Here is a 22,762-nt window from a genome sequence, read left to right on the forward strand (position 1 = left end):
GAGGCTAATTACTGCTGGTACCTGGTTCTACTAATAATCCAACAATTATTAATATATATAGATGACATTCTATAAAATATCAAGTAAATCATCATTCTTTTTCTTTTCTGAAATATTTCCTCAAATGACACTTGTTAAGATGAATGGTTTCGTTTCATAGCCACAAATTAGACCATACTCTTCAAAGTTCTTGCTACAGCATGACAAAAGGATTACCAGGATACCTTCTTACCAGATGTCAACCTCATTGGTAACTTAGCCTCAAAAAATTTCTCAACTTTTGACGAAAGGAACAGATTTGACAGGTCGTTCAGCAAGCAACATACACTCTGCATGCTAACAAATTTAAAAATCAAAACTAATTAAGTAGATAAATAAATAATAATAATAATAATAATAATAATAATAATAATAATAATAATAAATATTAATAATAATATACAGAGAGATATGTATATCCATGGACCTTTGATATATCTTTCCTTTAGACACAGGGAGAGGATTCATGAAAAACCACTGACACCATAAAATACAATAAGAACTGTTAAAAATGTATAAAAATGAGTGATGCTAAGAGCCACATTGTGCCACAAAAGCCAAGACTTGTGTTCTGCCAACAGTCAGGGTTATATATCTGCTCACAAGGTAATCAAGCAAATGCCACAAGTAAACATGTATATATTCCAAAGTGTTGGAGTATTTGGAAAGGGTGATCACCTCCTTTTTGTCAGGTGTGCAGCGCCTTATAAAGGGACCCGAGTGTTCCTGTCCATCCTGTGATTAAAATAAATAGTCACGAAAAAATAGCAGATAGATACTCTTAAATTTGGTTTAGAGAATCCAGCAATGAGGTAAAGTAAGTATTAAATGGATTTAGATTGAAGCTTAAGTGGTCAAACACAAAACTACTACCTATAATATTGAATACTTCCCAAACTTTAACCATACACATGCTACATAATGCTTGTTGCTTATCCTCTTTCCTGCTAAATCTGACATTTCTCATATGACAATATCTTTTGGCACACACATCATGTCTATTTTGTCCTGGTCTGCAGATTGTTCCATCATTCATGTATGAACAAATATAAATAAATACAAAAGCTTTTTAAGATATGTACAGCAACAAAACTGTACAATGCATAAACCAGGTAACTATAAATATACATCATCAACTTAATTCCATAATTCTTGAGGCAGACAATGACACAGAAACAATCTACTGCACTTCTAACATATCAACAGTAACCAGAAAGGAGCATACAAACAAAAACAACAAATATAAAAACTGAACTAATTATCTCCTCAGTAAAAAAAGAAAAAAATACTAATGCATGAAATACTATAGCTTCCATGATGTTTAAGGAATGCTAAAAAATGCCTATGTATAAATCAGATATTGGATAAACCAGATTTCATAAGGCCATCATATTAATTTTGTCTAAATTGGACAGTGGCAATATATGTGGCAGGCATCCGGTCCAGTTTATGACATTATTCGTGGGTTATAGAATTTCACAGGTGATTGTACATACCCTAAACTACTCTGTAAAGTCTCCGTTCCAAAATTATGCTCCAGAAAATTCTGGAAAGTTATGGAACATTTCATAGTGCACTATAGCAGGGTTATGATATATCCCATGGCTTATGGAAGCTCAAAGGTGATACATGCACCCCCCTTGCAGTCGGGACAATGATGGTAAATACCTCTCACAGGACTCAGTGTGGCCTCTCTCCTCCTGTTGTCTATGTTTTCAGTGCATAAATGTTTTGTATTCAGTTTTAATAAATCAAATTATTTTCAGAATTTTACTAACACTTTTAGGATGCCTCACTAAATCATTAGAATGTTTTGATAAAAATGTTTTAGTGATTTTGAGTGTACAGCAAGACAAATTGGATAAATCAGATCCTCATACATTTCTGATTATCTGATTCATACAGGATTTACTGTGTGTGTGTGTGTGTGTGTGTGTGTGTGTGTGTGTGTGTGTGTGTGTGTATATATATATATATATATATATATATATATATATATATATATATATATATATATATATATATATATATTATTCATGCAAAATATCAATAGTCAAAAGTAAGAAAAACAAATTATTCCAAAATTGCATGGATAATTACCGTGGATCTTTTTTTGGCCATTTTTACTTCTTGTCCTCAGTTTTATTTATTTCTTTTCGAACTAAAATAAACAATTCATTATAACTATTTATCTTTTGTCAGTCCACTCCATATTTTGGTTGCAGATAACATTTTAGAACTACACCAAAATCCCGTATCTCACCAACAAGCTTGTGGGATTATCATTTCACATTCTTATCCTATAATCAAGTATAGAAATTTTTTTTTGGAAAGTTTATCTATTCATATTTATAGGCTATACTCATCAGTAAAACCTGGCATTGTATGCATGACCAGACCAAAACTATCTTGCCAACCATTCTTTCCCTTGTTTACTACTAAATCAGCATTTTCCACTTCTGCAACCTGAAAACATTGCATTCCCAAAAATCTCCATACTTGTTTTGGAAAACTAGGTAATAACAACAAAAAACTAAGCAGTTCTTACAGAAACTCTGAGCCATACTTTCTTTGAATCCAATGCAATGTGCAAAAATTAACATTCCCACTTTTGTAGTCTTCTCTCACTTTTGCAAAATCTACTTATACGGGGTTGCAATTTTTTATGAGGCTTTTTCACACTTTCTTGTCTAAGGCTTTCTCTCCTCAAGAGTATGATGGTGTAATACTAAAATAATACCATTGTATTTAGTGCTGTTTATAAGAATCATTCTTGTCATTACAAAATGCAAGGAAAAGTGTCCTTTTGATCAGATTTCACCAGTGGCTGAAAAAGCTAAAAACTGAACACGTTTTACAAAACAGCACCAAAACCTCAAATGTTATGGCAAATGGAGTAACAAACAATAAATAGCATATACTATGCAGCACCACAGACTTTCTTCATTATAAGGATCTTTTCATGAATATGATGGGCACATAGACAATACACGACAGGAAATTACATGCGAGTCGCGTCCCATAGTACTGTTTTTTCTGTTACTCCAATATAGACCAGACCACTTCCAGGCAGACGCACACTGGTCCAGACGTCACTTCCAGCCAGACACCCACTAACACACGCAGAGTCACCCTGCCTGTCCCGTTAGGTGATGTGGACGCGGCAGGAGGGAGTCAGTGACCTTTGTAGGACGTGGCAAGGAGTGCAAGGTGACGTTCCTCCTGAGTTGCCCCGAGGCAGTGGCGGCCGCGATTCACAACAGCTGGTCCCTCCCCTTCCCACCTCCCTCCATAACACCTCCCTAATGCAGCTCTTCCAGCCCACTGCCACGCTACACACTTCTGTCAGCCTCAGGAATAAATGTCTTATGACGTGCCTGTAGAGTTAAATGTTCCTTAGTGCGATAACTAACACATTACGAAGAAATTTACCTGAGCCTTCTTCTTTGCCTTCCTCTTCTCAGCCATGATTACTTTGTTGTCATAAATTGAGAATCCAACTTCACAAATTATTTGATGATAGAATACTTTCAAAACAACTTTGAATTCTGAATAATTTTTATTTAATATGTTCTTACGTTTAACTACTAAAATATTACCATCACATATATTATCTGAAGTGTCCCGGGCTGCACACAATAGACTCTGGCTTGCCTGCATGGCGGGAAGGGCCGTGACGTGGTGGTCTGAGGACAGCTTTTAGTGACAACTCCAAGACCTTTCTCTTCACACTCATTATTTTCCCTTTCCTCAGTTCATGATAGAACTCAGGCCTAGCATTACTACATTAAAATGTCAGCACTCCACTCTATGCGAGCGGACACGCAACCACCAGCCGCTACCCACCTTCTCAATACGCTCGAGCTAAGGTCAATTCGATAGTATTTTAGTAGCTCAGTTATTTCGCACGATACCGGATTAGCGCTCCTCAAAAGCCAATTCTATCCATCATGAATACTGCACCGACACCTGCATCAACTCATTGAAGTTCAGCCCGTATCACTTCGCGTTCGTGTACATCCAACACACACACACACACACACTCTCTCTCTCTTCTTTAGTTGATAAAATAAGCTTCCGACGATACTTCAACATACCTAAAGAAATAAAATAAATGTATTTATGAATAGAAATAGGTGATCTACCAACCAAAGACGTACTCTCTCTCTCTCTCTCTCTCTCTCTCTCTCATTTGCTTCTGTGTTGATGAATCTGCCAGCTGACCGATGCAAGAGCGAGTGAATTTAATAACTTGGCATTTCAAGGTCAAAGGACACTTCCGAAAATATATTATCTAAGTATTTTTTTTCGGGACTTTCCTCCTATTTGTTATCTATTTGTCTATCTATCCAGCTATATATATGTATATATATATATGTGTGTGTGTGTGTGTGTGTAAATATCGCTATCCTTACTTTTTTAAGGGGAACGTCATAATACACGATATTAGTTATATTTGACGATGTATTTATGATATTTTGAGAATTAATGAATCATCGAATGTTCTTCCTCCAGCCCTATGTGATTGAAGGGCGAAAGCGGGAATCTCGAGCCACCGCTGTGTTCATCAGCTGGGCAGGATAGCACACGGACACGGGTAGGAAATCTCGCGTCATCTTCCTTCAAAATTCCTTGGCACAGGGCAAGGAGCTGTGGTGTGGTGGCCTAGTGCAACATTCAGAGGTGCACCATGCAACTGGTCCTCCCCGTCAGGAGGTACCTCACCAACAGACACATCACCGTCCCTGAGGACTGGCTCACTGCATGCATTGACTGGGTTCTCTCCGAGTATTCACAAAACAAGGTGAATATACTTGTGATGGTCAATGTTTAGTGCTAGTCTTTGTCAGTAACTCATGACACTACCACATGTGTCAGTATAATACTCAGTCCTTTACGTTTATGATTTTTTTTTTTTTTCGCGCGGCCGGCTATTATTGACAGGTATTGATGCTATTGCAAATCAACATATCGTGCCAGATAAAGAATTACATTAGGCTTAGGTTGGATTAGATTAAGTTTGTTGGGGTTTGGCTCTCCCTGGACACTAACCTAACCAAATCTTACCACTGTGATGCATGAATACCCTGTAGAGTAGGTAACTACATATATACATGGATCTTGCATCTTAGTGGTAAATTGGGTAGCTGGTGATTAAGATGTGCTCTAATCCTCCTTCCAGGTTCCATTTATACAAGAGCAAGTGTACCAGGAGTGGCTACATGCAGACCTCACAGAGCTGGGAACATGCTGTCTTCCACCTCAAATACAAGACCATTTATCCACCACTATTTCTGGATACTTCCCATTACAGGTGTTGTTATTGCACTGGTACTGTACTTCACACAGAGTTTACTTTAGAATTAAATTTTGTTGCTTTATACATCATGACTTTCCTTAGGAGTCATTCATTAAAGATGGCCTATTTTTTGTGTCCTAATACCATCAGTAACTTATCACTGTCAGCCTCTGCACATCCATTGCAGAACAAATGATAGCAGATATCTTAGCTCTGTGAATGGTGCTGTTTCTCTTTCTCTTTTATAACCACTGAAGATCTTCATTGATTGTTAAAGCTTGTATTTTAGATGAACTCAGTACGTGACATAAGTGAGCCAGCTTACGCTCAGCTTCTGAAGGTAGAGGGTACAGACAATGAAAATACTACAGTTTCTGCTACACAGAGCCACATGGTAAAGAAATCTTCAACACTCTGTTTTCTTACTGAAATACTTCATGCTTATATAGTATGTAATTTCTGTTAAGGGCACTGATTTGTCTCCACATCATTGGTGCAAAGTAATTTCACATAGAAATCTAAGATTAGCTACATGTAATTATATCTATTTCTGCCATTTTATTTTAGATATATTTTTTTGTAATGTAACCATAACATAATTGAATATAGAGCTGGTTTGTAAAAGTTAGTACAATAGAAAGGTGCTAGCTAATGGAATTATAGTCACAGACACAGGCAGCACGAGAAAAGGCTGACAGGATGCTGATACTTGAGCTGACTGATGGCACTACAGTGGTGGAGGGAATGGAATACCGGCCTACGCCAAATCTTAGTGTCAATCTTAGCCCGGGCACAAAGGTAAGGCTACCTTCCTTGTGACTACAAGCTCTTTGTTTACCCTGTATAATTGACTTGTAAAGATATGCTGCAAGATATTAGGGGGAGCATGACTGTGGAAAATCTAGTTAAACAGTATTCACAGTCACCCATACCTTTTACTGATAAAGTGTGGGACTTTCTGGCTGCATCTCTATTTCCTTCTTTTTATGACTTGAACTTTTTTGTAAAGGAAGGTTCCAGGACACATCCTCAAATTTTGGATAATCCTGTTAACATCTGTTTTGTGATTGGCAACTCAGTGAGCCTTATTTTTTTTTTTTTTTTTTTGGGGGTTATCCTTGGGCAGTGACCCTCTTACTTAAAAAAAAATGCTCCATAATGAAGGAGACTCATGGCTTGCCTATGTGGTCTTGGTGCAGGTACTGGTGTATGGGACTATTAAGGTTCGGCGTGGGATATTGTTCCTCACCCAGCAAAACATAACTGTCCTTGGTGGTAAAGTGATGGACCTCCTTGAAAAGAATGACCAAAGGAACACTCTCATTACAGCTTTGTGAGTTGAGTTTTTTGTCTGAATTTAATTTCATCACTAAATAACAACAAATATATACAAATGTTGATTAAGTAACCAATATTTTCATGTGTATTAACAAGTTGTAACAAGTGTTAGATATAACAATAGTAACTTGTACACATGATTGCAGTAAAAATATCTCTCTATAAATATGCTCTAAATGAAGAAAGTTATTTTATCACAATGTTGAAGAGAAAATCTGAGCATGGGGAAAGGCTGTCCAGTGCATTACATTGATGACTTAGTTGATTTCCACATTATTGTATATACAGTACATTAACATATCAAGTATACATTTCCCTGCTGCAGAAATACGCAAGACATTGACTCGCAAGAACAACCAAGAAGATACACCTCTAACAACACCCAGCCAGGCACCAACACTGGTATAGCAGGAGCAAGGTCTTACAGCAACAGTGGAGCCAGTGTAAGTTATGCATTGGTCATATAAATTTATTAGATTCATCAGTCCTTATGAATGACCACAGTGCAATGATTTGCCTTCCTTTGCTAACCCATATACCATGCTGCACTAGCTAAGAGAATAGATGAAGAAATAATTTGCCATGAATGATTATTACTTTTCTCACTCTTACAGGCAGCACTGCCCACCACCAATGAAGATGAAGAGATTGACTTTTTTGATGATGAAATCTTTGAGAGTGGATTTGACCAAGACATGGCACTTGAAAATGAGTTGGTGCAAGATTCAGCAGATAATCATGAATTTACTGAAGAGTTGAATCTTGAAAATGAATTTGATGAAGACTTGGATGAGTTCATGTCACAGATGTGAACCACAACACAGGCTCCTTCTGTTATTACTCCTTAGGATACTACTTTACCTCATGGATACATTCAACATTTATATACAGATCAAATATTTATACACCATCTGTGGTTACTACTATATTACCTATTTGGTACCTGATAGGAAATTTACTTAGTTTTAAAATAAAGAATTTGATGTAAAGTTATTGGCAGTTCTTATATAATCACCAAGATAATCAAGAGAATATGTTATTTGGTATATTTTTAATGGTAAGGACAATACCAACATATAAACTGTTATTTTATCATTCTCTCCATTTTGTATATTTCCTTTTGGCCTTGTAAACTGTAATGTAATTTAAATGAGGGTCCTTCAACCTTTTAATCCACCACCAAATTTGTATATATGACATTTTGTAAGATGATATCAATTCAAGTTGTCTCAAGTCTTAGTTGATGTTAATCTTGCAAGAGGATTGATATTTCCTGTATGAACATTCAGTAGAGGATTTAGCTTTTCATTTATTACTGGTGTAGTTCCTACTAAACCAATAAGCAGATTCTTGCTTACTTAGTTGCATATTGCAACCACAATGATGAATCTATGTCAAAGATCTGATAGCTTTCATGATTTATTATGAGAAATACATGATCAAATTTCATCATACCTATATACTTATAATTTTTTTTCTTTTTATATTCATATTTAATATATTTAGTGAAAAATTTAGCCCTTTACATTTTAACCTAAAAGGACAGTCTGTAAGATGAAGAGTTGCAGTTCCTCAACTATATGGTTTTGTACAAATTAATTTATGCATCATTACAAGAAAGAAACACTTCCTTTCCAATTTTCTTTATGGAAGCCTTCTTGTAATGTGACTTCCAAAAGTTTTCAATACCTGAATCAGGATCAGCAGCAGTGACAGAAAACTTGGTTATGGCATGCTTGGTTGTTGCCTTCTGTCTCAGTGCTGAAGTGATCTGGTCCTTCAAAGTGCAAGCAACAACCTCATTGCCATGCAGACTGAGTGCAGTGAGAGGCAGAGCAATGTTTGTAGTGAGTTCAGTGAAGAAAGTGCTGACTGAGGATGCTGTCAGGGCTGCATTATGTGCCAGGTTGACGGTTGACAAGTGTGGACACCGATATAGATAGGCTGAGATGTCCTCCAGATCTGTGTCACTCAAGTTACAACAGCTGAGGTCCAGGTGCTTCAGCAGACACTCCTCACCAGCCCCAAGCACCAGCGAAAGTGCTGCGCCAATACCGCTATTCTGCCTTGAAGATGCTTCTTTTTTTTGCCTCAATCCACTCAGAGTCAAGGTGGAAAGACCAGGAACACAAGATAACAAGAAAGACAGGTTTTCCTTACACAGTGTATTATAATCCAAAGCAAGAGTTTTAAGAGGTGATGTCACAACACTAGGTGATGGCTGCTGGACACCAATGAGGGTAATTCCACAGTGCTTTAATGAAAGATTGAGAAGGGTAGGCAAGCTAAGTAATGTATGGATGTTGATAAGTTTTGCTTCAGATAACACGTTGTAACTAAGGTCAATTGAACACAGTGTTCTTAACTTTACTTTCTCACTTGTGATTGCTTGAGTGAGTTCAAATAAACTAGATGAAGTAATTGATGAGGATCTGAGGTCCAGCATTTCAAGAGAAGGCAAAGTTGAGAGAGCTTCCAACAGGCTGTTGAAACCATCATCACACAGACGACAGTTGGCTAGCCTGAGCAAACGCAGGCTATGCTGATACTGGATGGCTCTTAATACAGGCTGCAGGTGTGTTGTTGCCAACCAGCCAACACAGCTCAAGTCTAAAGTGGTGGAGACCTCTGTCTGGTGAAGGGCAGAACAGAGGGCAGGCATGGTACGGGTGGTGAGTGCCTGGCAGGCTGCTGTGTAACGGTCTGGAAGGGGCGGCAAGTCCCATCCCTTCACCTGACCCTCTAGTTCTGCCTGGTCAGAGGGAAGAACCAGTGTTATTGGGTCATTTGGATCAAGAGCAGCCCCATCCTGAGTCGTGAGGACGAGGTGTGGACGCAGACCAGACAACTGATAGTATCGACGTGTGACCTCCTCAGCTAGCCAGGCCACCGTACGATTGTTACCACCCCCAGCTACAGGAACCAGCAGGAGGCGATCCTGCACTCGCACTTTCAGCCGCAGAGGACCACTCAGTGTAGCACTGGACTCCACATTACTACAACTATCAGAGATTCCAGCATCAGAGGTGCTCCTATACCTCTCTGCCATGGGGAGGTTATCACTATTAAGGTTAAGTGGCTCATCCTCAGCTACTACTACATTCTCCTCAGGAATGCTTTTTTTGATTGGCTGCTTGGGGAGGATTGTTGTCAATTTCGTTTGGCGTGCTCTCTTAGGAATAGTAGGTAAGGGCGCTGGAGAGCTATGCTCAGATGATATCTTTCTCTCTTTTCTTGGTTCCCTATACTCAAATGCAAATTTCTCTGCTCTTTTCCTTTTCTTTGTAAACATGCCCAAATCATCATCAAGCCAGTCATCACCCACATCATCACCTTGTGATAGAAGGGCTGTCTTCTTGTCTTTCTTTACAGAGGAACCATTGGAGGCATTTTGCATTCCTACTCTACGTGCAGCACTTCCAACACACCCTATGGCATTCAAGTAAGTCCCTGTAGCAGAAGTTGTGTTCTGCAAATCTTCTAGTAGTGGATTATAAAAATCCTCTGAATTATCATCAGCCACTTCCTCTTCCTGTGCAGGGGATAAAGGTTCCACTGAAGGTGGTGGGGAACTGTGCCGTGATGACTCTCCAATGTGTCTATCTAAAGATCTCCCAGTATGATATGACATAGATCTGGATGAATTAGAAGTCTCCTTTGAACTCAAAGAATTCTCTTTGTCTGAAGGACTCAATCGTTTGGCATATTGTTGTGTTTGGGATTTAGAAGTCTTGGGCGTTGGAGTGCACTTTAAAGGATTCACATGTGGTATTTTAGGAATTTTATGACCAGCTTGTTTTAACTTTTCTTTAAGGTCTTGCTCTAGTGCCAGACATTCCTCCTTATCTCTCTCAGACATTTGTGTTCTGAGTCTATAATTGACTAGACTCTCAAGAGGAGTGTCACCCTCATTAGTTTTGGCTGTGATTGAGGCACCCAGATTCATCAGCAGCCTCACAATATCCAGGTTCCCACAGGCTGCAGCATCATGGATAGGAGTAATGCCATCACACTGCTGTCCTCCTCGATCACTAATCCAGGCCCCAGCCTCAGCCAGCACCTGCACTATCTCATAATAGCCATGGTTGGCAGCCTCATGAATAGGCAGCCACCCACAGTTATCTCGGAGGTTGACAGGATGATTCTGTTGCAAAAGCTTTTTAACCATTTTCAGATTTCCAGCAATACAAGCTTTGTGGAGAGGAGTCTCTCCTTTTTCATTCCTCTTGATGGCGAATGATTTCCTCTGACGTGACTGCCGTGGTTTGTCTAAGTTTTCTGCTTCATTGCTGCTGTCAGAAAAGTACTCCAGATCTAAGTCAACATCATCATCTTCCTCTTCCTCTTCTTCACTCAATTCTATATCAGAGTCTAGATCATTTTCTTTTATGATTTTTTTAAATGCTTCCTGAAGCTGTTCATTTTCAGACTCAGGAATTCCTTCAAAGACATATGCTGATTCAGTACATAGGCTTCAAGTTTTGGTTTGTTAGCTTTGACAGCCAATTCTCTTGCTTGTTGATAAGTGTGGCTTATTGAGGCATAAGATTCCTGTAGGCTGGCTTTCACATCTCCTATACTGAGCAGAGTTTTGCAAGCTTCTCCATAGTCTTCCTTGATCTTGATGTCATACTCCTTCATATAATACTTTTTGGCTTCCTCATACTGTTTATTGTCAGAGTAAGTTCTTGCCAAGGACAAATATATTGGAGCAAGAAATGAGGGTTCTTTGCCAAACTTCAGAGATAACTCTAGCATTCTTTCATAATAAACAAGTGCTTGAGAGTACAATGCAAGATTTGCTAAGCTATCACCAAACTTCTCATTAAATTTGATTTTCTCTTCTGTTTCTGACTCACCAAGAAGTATCAAGGCATTTTCAGCTTGACAAAGACTCACAGTAAGTTTCAAGTTATTCTTTATCCTTTCCTGATCTTCACTAAATGGATGCTTTAACTTGAAGGCTTTGTAGTAACATCTTTTAGCAGCTTCAAAATCACTGTTATGAAGATGAACCTGTGCCAGGAATGAGTATCCTTCACACTGCAGGGCTTTGTTGTGTAGCTTGACAGCTAAAGCCAAAGCCTTTTGCCCCTCCTGCAATGCTTGAGTATAAAGGCTCCTCTTAAGGAGAATAGTTCCCAGAGCTGAGTGGCATCGTTGGATGTCTTCATGAAGGCTGTGGCTGGCACACAACTCAAGTGCCTGATTAATGAAGTTACAAGCCTTGTCTGAGTTTCCCCGCTGGTCCAGCACCAAACCCAGATTCAGGTAAAGCCGGCAACGCATCTGGCAGTGCTCTACTGTGTCCACTGCACCTTTCAGACGTTCACAGGTAGAGAGTGAGCGTAGGAAAGCTTTTTCCGCCTCTGTTAGAGCTTTGGCTTTGTCCTCTTCTTGCCCATTACTTGCACAATCATCAGCTCTCTGTAGGTGTGTGCGGCCAATTGTGGCATAAGCTCGCTGCTCCTCCACCAAGCTCTCCGCCTCCTTTGCCAGGAGGAGATGCTGGTGCTGGTGGTGAAGAGCCTTCTCCCACACTCCCATATCACAGTACACTTCCCCACGCCGCCGATGAGAGATCGCTCGTCCAATGGTGTCCTTGAGAGCCTCACATAAGGCCCCTTCCTCCTTGTGCTGGGCAAGAGCTCCCTCATAATCACCAATTTCCTGCAGTTCCTGTCCCAAGAGGTTTGAAAGGTTGGCAACCTCACGCAGATTATTCTTGTTGAGGGCTCGGCGCTTCTCCCGCTCCAGCCTGGCTATCTCACTCATCCTGGTGGTGGCAGGTAGTACGTGTGTCTATACATACCACCATCAACTGCTAAACAATGCTGCTATTCCTGCCATCCTGTAAAGTATTTTCACAATTACTTTTCTTGAACTTTATTTCAAGAAACTAAATAATAAACCTTTACAGACTACTATGGGATCATTTCAATTTTTAAGTATTCTACTTAAGCACAGGATAAATGGCTGGCCATTGTAATCATGCCAGGCACAGCCACTGAGCAAACTGTTTGAAAATGCCTTGATGCGCTGAAGCCAATTGCTTTATTTTTTATTTATCTATTTTCTTTTCTAGTTTTAAGTCTATGTACCAGCCCCTTATAGCTATTACAAATGCAACTAATGTAGTGTTTTTTTTTTACAAAATACAAACAAAATAGTATTTGATAATGGTATGAAAGATCTGCTCACTTGATTGCAAGCCAAACATTATAGAAATGAGCACCATATCATATGCTTGCCTCTTACATAGCCCACCTGTGAGTTATAATGAAAAATATGAAGTTGGGATATAGTTTACCAATATCTGTGAGAGAGAGTACCCTCATTCAGAAAGTATAGAACAATGGCAAATTTTCAGAGCACTGCCTGCAGGGTTAAGGCTCCCCGCCACTCAGCAAGTTGTTTGGCTGCATGTACTATTAAAGGTAGATCATAATTTTTAAAAGCATTATAATTTACACAGAAAGAGCCAGTCCCCAAATTGATGAGCTCCCGAAAATAATGAACCTGAAGAACTTCCTCCTTAAAACACTTCACTCGACATTCATGACATGACGAGATAAAAATAATGTCACTATCTCCAGCAAATATTAAGGCGGAACTACATAAGTCAGTGAACGAATACATCATATACTGACTAATTACTTACACTATGTAGTACTATAAATAGCCATCTATCCCACCTGATGTCGGTGAGATCAAGTACACATATAGGCGACAAGGGTTTTCATCCCGCCAGAATGTTTGTTTACCTTCGGGAGCCACGAGCCTAAAGAAATCTACCCCATCCTCTCCTTATTTCATCTTGTTTCTATTTATTACTTAGTTAAAATAAAATTATTTCACAACCTTACATACTAATACCAAGTCAACATAAACCCAAATTTCAAGGTACTGTTTTCTTAATTTCCAGAATACTTTATTTTATTTATTTTATTTTTTTCACCCATCATTATCCCAGAAAAAAAGAAGTCATATTACTTCCAAATTGGAAACCACTGCGGTATAAAATTTCATGACGTTAAGGATGATGTATTTTCGATATTAATTAATACATGGGTTATAAGTCATCTAATGATATATCTTGCTTCTATTGTGATTTGAAGAACTCTGTAAAGGTGTCTGAGTTAAAAGACTTCTCATTTCCTAAGATCTCCCACTCATTTGACGTCAAGGCTTACAATGACGTTGTCCCAATGTGTGCCGGAGTCAATGTCACTGTTATCTGAAGGAATCAGAGGGAAGGGTTCACCGTTGCACTAAAAAAAGAATAATCCACGGAGCCCTCGTAATAGGTGGGTGGGGCAAAGTAAAGTGGGATAAAGCAAGGTCATACTCGTCAAACTGTTGTGCTGTCTAGCCGTAACATTTTGCGTTAGAGACCATAAGTTTGTGTGTACAATGGTAATTAAACCATAAGAAAACCGTATTTTTTTTTGCCATTCAATATTTATCTGTTTCAAAACAAATGCAGAATGATAAACACATGACACAGTATGAACACCATATAATGAAAAACAGTATTACTGTTTACAAAGGTTCTTTGTAAACAGTACTGGTTTTCATTATGTGGTGTCTTATATGTAATACTTGAAAAGGGGGAATTTATTTCAAATTGTTTATATATATATATATATATATATATATATATATATATATATATATATATATATATATATATATATATATATATATATATATATATAACAAATCGTATGCAAAGAAAAAAAAAAAACGAAGATTTTCAACTTGCTCCGTAATATCAGAAAATCATAGCAATTATGTAAGACTTAAGCAAAAAAACGTAAGACTTGACAGGTATGCTTTAAGGTAAGGAAAAGGTAAGGTAAGGTAAGGTAAGGTAAGGTAAGATAAGATAAGGTAAGATAAGGTAAGGTAAGGTAAGAGAAGGTAAGGTACAGTACGGTACCGTAAGGTAAGATAAGGTAAGTAAGGTAAGGGAGGGTAGGGTATGGTAAGATCAGATTGGGTAGGTATTTCTTGTCCGCTGTGGTCTGTGGTATGCCTGATGCATGAATGGTGTCTAGGTAGTTAGGAAGGAACAGGCTTAATAGCTCACTTTCCTTCCCTTGTCTCTGTTATGGGAAATACGAGTTACTCGGTAATATGGAAAATCTTTGTTTTTTTTCGACGGTCTTCTTTCCTTGCTCGTCTTCCTCTATCTCTTTGAAAGAAGGATGCGAAGAGTCACCCGGGTACATTGCATCCACTAAGATTTATTTATTTTTTCTGTATGAAGGCCTTCCTGAATATCTTTTTTAGTCAACCACCTTTCTTGAACACACCCACACCCACACACCCACACACACACACACACACACACACACACACACACATAAATAATCGTTTCACAGAACTTTACTTCATTATAATATTGCGCTACATATATAACTAGAATTTCCCTGGTAACTCCCGCTTTAAGGAAATATTACTCACTATTACCAACATCACACGAAAAAAAAAGCCTTGTGTGACTATGCCCTCCAGTTTTGACGAAAAAACTGACGGAAAGGACCAAAAAGATTCTATATGTTTGCTTTTTTTTCACTAGTTTCTTATTGTTTTCACGAAGATACACTACACTTGGTACTATTCTTGTATACTCACTGCAAGTCTTTGCTATCTTAACATTATTGTCTACTTTCTTAATCATCACCAAAATTAGTAAAAATTTTTCCCTCGCACTATCTTCGGGAATTGTGTGTAAGTTAAGCTGTGCTGGCGAAAGAGAGGAACAGAGAATGCATCAAGAGATATCACATATTTTTGGGTACATAAAGAAGGAGGAGGAGTAGGAGGAGGAGAGAGCCGCGGGACACAACGCTATGGAATTAACATTCGTGTAGTTAGAGAAGTGTGTGTGTGTGTGTGTGTGTGTGTGTGTGTGTGTGTGTGTGTGTGTGTGTGTGTGTGTGTGTGTGTGTGTGTGTGTGTGTGTGTAATTTCATTGTTGGTCAAGACTAGTTATGGATTCAAGTTGCTAAAATCAGAGGTTAAAGAGGTTGCGAGGTCCGCCACTTCAGACTTCTGAGAAACCCACCCACCATTAAGTTGCTTCCGTATCTTTTTCTTTTTAGTTCATTTATTAGATTTTGGATATCAAGACTAAATACGTAAATGTAATGATCAAGGTAGAAGTCAGTAGAGTGGTGAGATCTGTCCCACCACTCTCTGATATAAGTGTCAAATCACCGCCACTTTCTTCTTCACGTATTATGGATGTCCGGCTTTTTGGGTATTGTAAGAAAACTCCGCCTCTTCCAATGACCTCCCATTCTGAGACGCGGGGAAGTTTACTCACGGGATTTACCGCACTATCTAATCGCGCATGTGTAGTGTTAGGTTCATTCATGTTTAAAGATTTACCCTTGTTTTCTTTTCTTTTCTTTTTAACTTTTCTTGTGAACACCTGAATTGTCTCTTCATTAGTGTTAACTTTTATAGAATAAAAAAATAAAGGGACTTTTTTTCAGTGGGATTTGCTGTTTCCTCGCCCTTGAGTCTTCCCTTATGCATAGAAAAATAAATAAATAAATAAATAAATCGTATATAGGAATTTACGAAAACCTGAAATGGCGCATATTTTTTAGTTTCCTCTCTCTCTTTTATGACGGTGACAATTACGTGACTTTTTTTCCAACCGGAATTTGTTTTTACTTTTGGGTACGGAAAAAAGTAAAGAAAGAAACAAAGAAAAAAAACTTCATATTTGTTATATCCTCTTTATACTAGTCGGTGCAGGTAAATAAATAAATCCGTATTTTAAAACGTTTTGTGCTCTCATCAGGATAACTAGTCGAATTCTCACTGTTTCAATAACACTAGCGTTTCTATCTGAGAGGTATAGGTTAATTACGTTAAAGATAAGTTAATGTTAGATTATTTCAGCTTATAGATTTAACTTCTAACCCATTCATTGCTTAGATCAAGATTTAGAAACTATCATATTTTTTACCAGAAAATGAAAGGTAAGCGGTTCAGGATGCTTGGTAAGCGGTTCTTGGAATCATGATTATACACTTGAAAACACCAGCAAACTTCCCAGAACCTGTTAGGTACGTAGCTCGGGTGAAACACCAAAACGTTTATAAATGAAGACCCCAGTTTCCTCTTCCACCTGCGAATAGGGAAAGCATTACCATACCACCGCAAACAATGGACATGATGACGTGAAAGTGTGACGCTAACCTGCCGCCCGCCAGCCCAGAGACTCCCAACCTGGTGCGGGAAATCCCAAGTGACTTCCCCGGCAGAAGGGACTACATGTTGTTTTTTGTTATGATGATAGTGGTGCGGATGGTATTGTTGTTGTTCTCGTTGTTTTTGTTAAAGATGGTGGTGGGGATGTTGTTATCGTTGTTGTCACTGATATAGTTGAACTCCACAAAAAATCATAAACGAGGAGAAAAAAAAAATAAAACAACTCTTATGAAATGTCTGTTTCACTGTCACGTTTTTTATTATGTTACAATTTTCATTGATGATACAAAACCGTGTTTTCCCAACGAAGAGGCGATAAGAGTGAGGTCAGGTGAGGATTAGTATGACAATAACACACAAACCATCACAAAACAACGTACACACTTCCCTCCGTACAACTCTCTGGCAAGGTCACCAGCAGGAGAAGGGGTGTGTCTGGCAGCGGCGTCGGTGGCGGGCATGTTAGAGGCGCGATGTAACGACGATCTTAAAGGATGACTCACGAACTACGAGTGACTATTGACCTCCTTACACAAGCATTACCTAGACTCCATACATCAATAAGAATAGAGTGTAAACAAATAAAACACACGTTAGTGACTAAAATAAAACGAGTAGCAAACGGAAAGGAGTGCCTCAGGATACGTGGAGGCTACGTCGCCCAGCCAGTTAGTCCCAACATGCAGTAGTGAAAGGATATGTCGCTGTCTCTCGCTACCACTGCTTGTGAAGTGTGCATGTGGGTATGGTTGCCGTGACGTGACAGTACTATCCACACGCTAGCCTGAATTCTTGTCTACTCTATAAAAGAAACAGAAAAAAATGTCTAAACGTGTGTAAATCTATTCGTGACAAGCGTGTGACAACTGTGGAGTGAGGAAACGGGACTTCGAAAAATTTTGCACAGCTGACAGAAAGCACAACGATTTCAAGGTAAGGCGAGCTGAGGTAAATTTCACCTTTGTGCTCTTGATTGTGATAAAAGCGGGAGGATTATGGAAACAGCCTTGACTTTTTATTTGTTGGCAAAATTTGACCCTATTCAAGTCGCGATTGCTTCCATGAAGGAATTACCAACGAAATTAATGAACTTAACATAACCTGGTCCCGCTCTCAGGTGAAAATATAAACGTTACTTCAGTATTATGCCAAAGGTGTTGTTTTCCTACAGATAGTGATCGGTGAAGGCTTGGAATTTTGTGGAAGTGAATCAGTATAATGTTTCCTGGATGATGTCATGTGATTGCTAAATGGAATGTGACTAACGATGAGGATGATGAACACTGGTGGAATGACGAGGATTGTTACTCCTTTCCGCGTGACAAATTTTCAAGAAGACGTGACGTGAGAGTTGCGCGATCTGTAACAACATGATGATCAGTGATGATGACGATGAAGAGTATGATCATTGAGACGATGACGAGGGAACACCGCGTAGTGTAGTGGTTAGCACGCTCGGCTCACAACCGAGAAGGCACGGGTTCGAATCCCGCGAGCGGCGAGGAATATGGGCGAGCCTCTTAATGTGTAGCCCCTGTTCACCTAGCAGTAAATAGGTACGGGATGTAACTCGGGGGGTTGTGGTCCCGCCGTCTCGGCGTGTGCTGAGATGTGTGTGGTGGTCTCAGTCATAACCGAAGATCGGTCACTATGAGCTCTGAGCTCGTTCCGTAGTGGGGAAGACTGGCTGGGTGACTAGCAGGCGACCGTTGAGGGAACATATTTTTTTCATCTTCACTTGTGGTTATTCCCTCCTTCTGCTCCTCCTCCACCTCTTCTCTTCTTTTTCGTTCTTCTCTTTCTTTTCTCTTTCCTTTGTTCTTTTCATTTTATCTTTTCCTACTATCAAAAGGACAACACCCTAACCATTCTCTCTCTCTCTCTCTCTCTCTCTCTCTCTCTCTCTCTCTCTCTCTCTCTCTCTCTCTCTCTCTCTCTCTCTCTCTCTCTCTCTCTCTCTCTCTCTCTCTCTCTCTCTCTCTCACACACACACACACACACACACACACACACACACACACACACACACAAATTAACCCTCGTTAACAAAAGAGAGCACACACAAACAATAATAACAATAATAATAATAATAATAATAATAATAATAATAATAATAATAATAATAAAATGAAAACTAGGACAATAAATAACTATAGTGGAACAAAAAGAAAGACATAAGAAAAAAAAAATACTTATTCCCTGAGTCTCGGGCACGGAGCATGACGGCGTGAAAGAGAGTGAGTGAGTGAGCATTTAAAACATTTCTGCGGGAGCATCTTTGAACAACAGTGACTTATTCTCCGGGCGACGCGATAACGCAACAAGACAGCGAGGGACTGAGGCATAAGCACACACACACACACACACACACACACACACTGGTATGTTTCTATCTTTTCTTTATCCATTTGTATCAAGCACTGTACACACGAAGGCAAGGACGTTATGCTGTGTTGAGTCACCACTTGCTTGGAAGGACGTGGATTTCTAAAAACAGTGTGTAGTATGGCTTATTGTTATTATTGTTGTTGTTATTGTTGTTGCTGTGATGAGTGGGGGCAAGTGCGTACGGGTTTCTTATCGGAAATGTGTGTCATGTGGCCTCCCGCACTGCCGCTGAAGGAGAGACCAGGAAAGAAATGCAAGGAAGAGTTGTGTTGACTTCCCGGTGGTAAGCTTGCGGGACGCTTCCTTGGTACCTGACATCTCCCTATACAGTGTTTCCAAGATCCAAGGCTCCTCTCACGAGCGTCAGTCAGTTACTCAGTTGCTGCCCTCGATGAAGGCAATTTTTGAGAAGGCGTTGTTTTGAATGAAGCTTTTCAATCGTGTGAACCGCAGCTGTTTGTATATTGGCGTGTCTGTATCAAGCAATCGGTTTCCTGAACTTGTTGCCTCGAATGAAAGAGCTCTAAGAAGAACGCGACCTCACTTGAGTGTGTCTGCCACGATGGCGCCATCTGGGAATCATGTTTACAGAATTGTTAAATTTTCTTCCTCTCGTTGTCAGTCTGCTTTGTCTTCACCCCTTGCTTGCCCCGACTTGTCATTCCGTCATCCCAAAACTGACCGGTTGTTTTCGTAACATGCTAGGTCAGAACCCTGAAGTGGCCTCTCCCCATCGTGACGTTCTTTCCTATTAGTTCAATGTTGGTTAAGCTTTAAAAGTACGTTTTTAGGAGACTTCAGAACAAAATAAGTCTATTCAGAGTTGTAGATGGTAAAGTTTGACAAGCAATTTGGATGGACACGAAGAAAATACATGCGAGATTAATTCCTGAATAAACTTTAAAGGTATGTTTTTTTTAAGAGACGAGTACAAAAAAGAATAAAAATAATTTAAATGTTGTAAATAATAATGGGAAAGATTGAGTATGAGTAGCATTGAACGGATTAACGAGCCACATCAAGCACCAGCAAATGCTCCTCATAAGTAAATAAACTCAACTCCATTTTCCTCCGTCACACCTCACCCCATGCGTGACGTCAGCAGCTGTTATCGGCGAGCGACATGCCACCACTCCCACGCCGTTTTCTTTAAGGGATGGATGGATGGATGGATGGAGGGATGGATTTTGCCTTTGGCGTCGCAACATCAATGGTCATCTTGCGCCGCTACAATATGTTAAAAAAAAAAAAAACCCATCGTAAAAAAAAGTCTAACTAAAAGCGATTAAAAACTATAAAAGAAAAAACATCGTAAAAACAACAGCAATTAAGACTATGAAATTAAAAGTATCTAAAAATACAATTAAAGTAAATATAACATTAAAATACACATTATAAAATAAAATTCATAGATTGGGGAGAAGGCCAGCTTCCCCCAGGTACCTAAAAACATCATGGCCAGGGGCTAGGCACGCTGGTCCGAGGATCTCAGAGAAATAATAGACACCGCTATCTCTACCGCGACACCGGTAGAGATAGCGGTGTCGTAAGTCCATCAAACTATAGGGCGCTCCACCAGCAGGTGCCGCACCGTAAGTGGCACCAGGCAGTCATCACAGTAGGGTTGAGGGTCCCTGGTCAGCAGGTATCTTTTCGTAAGATACGTGTGACCTATTCGCAGTCGCGTTAATAATGTCTGTGTACGGCGGTCGCGAATATGGGCGTATGTCCAGTGATGGATAGCGGAAGTGGTGATCTCTCCCATTTTCGAGGTGGCGAGCCCCGTTTGCCACCTCTGCCAAACTGCACCAACCACCAAACGAATGCACTGGAATTTCTTTAAGGGGGGCGGGGGTGTCACGTTCCTTCCTAAGTGACTGTATGACCATATTCTACATCACCTCTAGCTGCACCTCCACTACTTTCATACAATTCTAGTTGAAAGGAAACGTTATTTTTAAGGTGTTTTCATAGTTCCAGGGACATATTAACAAAATTTCGACATTGATAACAAAAGAAACACTCTTGAAAACCCGGCTGATAATGTCTGTGGGCTTGCTTTGAAAATAGTCGTGGTGAGAGAGCAAAGATGTTTTTAAATGTGGGTCTAAGTGCGCGCTTCTGTATACAGCTTCAGGAGGCAAATGAGTTATGATCGTGGCCACAAACAATGCTTCACTTCTATTGTAACACACGAGGGCGAGAACTCCGGGCTTGTGTTTTGAACCGCTTTGCTCCCTCACCAGGAATGTTTTCAAAGGTCACGGAGATGATTTGCCAAGTTCTCTGGGATGTTTTTCAAGTTCATGTTGTAGAAGTCATGTTTGATTTTCACTGGAATGACGAAAACACACTTCAAGACCAATAATTTCCTCTAGAGTCTATTCAAGATGCCTAAATAGTTGTATGAAATGCTCTTCCCCCAATGGAGGTGCATAATTTCTGTCTAATTGTCACTAAAACCATGAAAACGCCCTTGCTGCTTTCAGTACCTTCGACGAAAACCTGTTCAAATGTTCGAGTTGATAAGCTGAAAAGTTTGAGAAATGTTGTATGAGAGAGAAGATTCTTGTTAAACTGTCACTAGAATCACAAAAAAGGACATTTGAGGAATTAAGTAACTTCCACTAGCGGAGATGATAAGTAGTTGGAAGGATGTGATCTCTGTGATGAATAAACAAACACGAGATAAGTGTATACTACTAAGACCAGAGTAACTCTTATTACTACTGTGGTGTTCTTCGTTAGAATTCAAGATACCGTAGTGGACAAATAAACAAAAAGCAGAACAAATAAATAAATTAAATAAATAAATCATTCAATGAAATGTTGAACGGTCGCAGAAAAGCCATACAAAAGAATAATGTTATCACTTTTTAGGCAAAGAACAGTTAGTATGAGAAATTGAAAGGGGCAGCAGATAAAGAGTTTGGCAAAAAGTTGGCTAGAAAAAGTTTTATTGAGAGTAAGTTGTTTTGAAAGAAGCTTGAGAGAGAGAGAGAGAGAGAGAGAGAGAGAGAGAGAGAGAGAGAGAGAGAGAGAGAGAGAGAGAGAGAGAGAGAGAGAGAGAGAGAGAGAGAGAGAGAGAGAGAGAGAGAGAGAATGAAAATCTAATTAAAAAAAATTAAGATATTCACCACGCCCAAAAAAAGGCTTTACATTAGTTTCCATTTACATTACAAAGAAAAAAAAAAGCTATAGAAGCAGAGAAAATAAAAAGTAGTTTGTAAGTAGTACTTGTTATAAAAATAATAATTTAGCTGTGAGCAGAGACAGTAGTCAACCATTACTATAAGAATAAAATATATATAGCCATCAATGATAATAATAATAAAACGAATTAACTATAAAAAAATAATTTACCATTCATGAGTGAAAAGAATAATAAAAGATAAAATCCATAATAAAAAATCGACTAATAAGCTGTGAAGAGAAAGAAAAATTTATTAATTACACAAGAAACAG

The 22,762-nt window shown here is 39.2% G+C and overlaps 4 protein-coding genes across 10 annotated transcripts in view; 2 read left to right on the plus strand and 2 right to left on the minus strand.

The window, feature by feature from the left end:
• LOC123516224 (neuropeptide CCHamide-1 receptor-like) overlaps positions 1–22,762 on the minus strand; it is a 203,630-nt gene that overhangs the window by 9,205 nt on the left and 171,663 nt on the right. The window contains exon 1 of one of the 5 annotated variants that reach the window (XM_045275440.1): positions 3,639–3,660. The exons of 1 other annotated variant lie outside the window; for it this stretch is intronic. In XM_045275440.1, the coding sequence (XP_045131375.1) occupies positions 3,639–3,641 (3 nt within the window). In that variant the 5' untranslated portion in view covers positions 3,642–3,660. 3 more of the 5 variants (XM_045275436.1, XM_045275439.1, XM_045275437.1) reach the window with 3 other exon arrangements.
• On the plus strand, positions 4,537–7,669 carry LOC123516225 (recQ-mediated genome instability protein 1-like). Of its 3 annotated transcripts, XM_045275442.1 has the most exons (7): positions 4,539–4,843; positions 5,222–5,353; positions 5,628–5,732; positions 6,002–6,136; positions 6,538–6,671; positions 7,002–7,119; positions 7,291–7,669. In XM_045275442.1, exons 1-7 carry the CDS (start codon positions 4,730–4,732, stop codon positions 7,486–7,488), a joined length of 936 nt encoding a protein of 311 aa, XP_045131377.1. In that variant the 5' UTR covers positions 4,539–4,729; the 3' UTR covers positions 7,489–7,669. The 3 variants fall into 3 exon arrangements, with proteins under 3 accessions (XP_045131378.1, XP_045131379.1, XP_045131377.1); XM_045275443.1 differs by lacking the exon at positions 5,628–5,732 and having other exon boundaries at positions 4,537–4,843; XM_045275444.1 differs by lacking the exon at positions 5,628–5,732 and having other exon boundaries at positions 4,538–4,843; positions 6,008–6,136.
• On the minus strand, positions 8,083–13,456 carry LOC123516217 (tonsoku-like protein). The gene is given in 3 exon segments (XM_045275421.1): positions 8,083–11,116; positions 11,119–12,527; positions 13,338–13,456. Coding segments are annotated over 2 exon segments (4,173 nt in total). The 5' UTR covers positions 12,452–12,527; positions 13,338–13,456; the 3' UTR covers positions 8,083–8,276.
• LOC123516219 (transient receptor potential channel pyrexia-like) overlaps positions 17,364–22,762 on the plus strand; it is a 14,053-nt gene continuing 8,654 nt past the window's right edge. The window contains exon 1 of the mRNA XM_045275422.1: positions 17,364–17,842. The gene's annotated coding sequence lies outside the window, so the exon portion shown is untranslated. The remainder of the gene's footprint in view (positions 17,843–22,762) is intronic.

This window comes from Portunus trituberculatus, chromosome 40, assembly GCF_017591435.1.
Source record: "Portunus trituberculatus isolate SZX2019 chromosome 40, ASM1759143v1, whole genome shotgun sequence".
Lineage (NCBI taxonomy): Eukaryota > Metazoa > Arthropoda > Malacostraca > Decapoda > Portunidae > Portunus > Portunus trituberculatus.

Excerpts from the sequence above, each read along its gene's own strand:
- LOC123516225 (XM_045275442.1), top strand. The coding sequence starts at position 4,730 with ATGCAACTGGTCCTCCCCGTCAGGAGGTACCTCACCAACAGACACATC. Across the intron at positions 5,354-5,627 it reads CTGGATACTTCCCATTACAG|ATGAACTCAGTACGTGACAT; the intron begins GTGTTGTTATTG and ends CTTGTATTTTAG. Across the intron at positions 6,137-6,537 it reads ATCTTAGCCCGGGCACAAAG|GTACTGGTGTATGGGACTAT; the intron begins GTAAGGCTACCT and ends GTCTTGGTGCAG.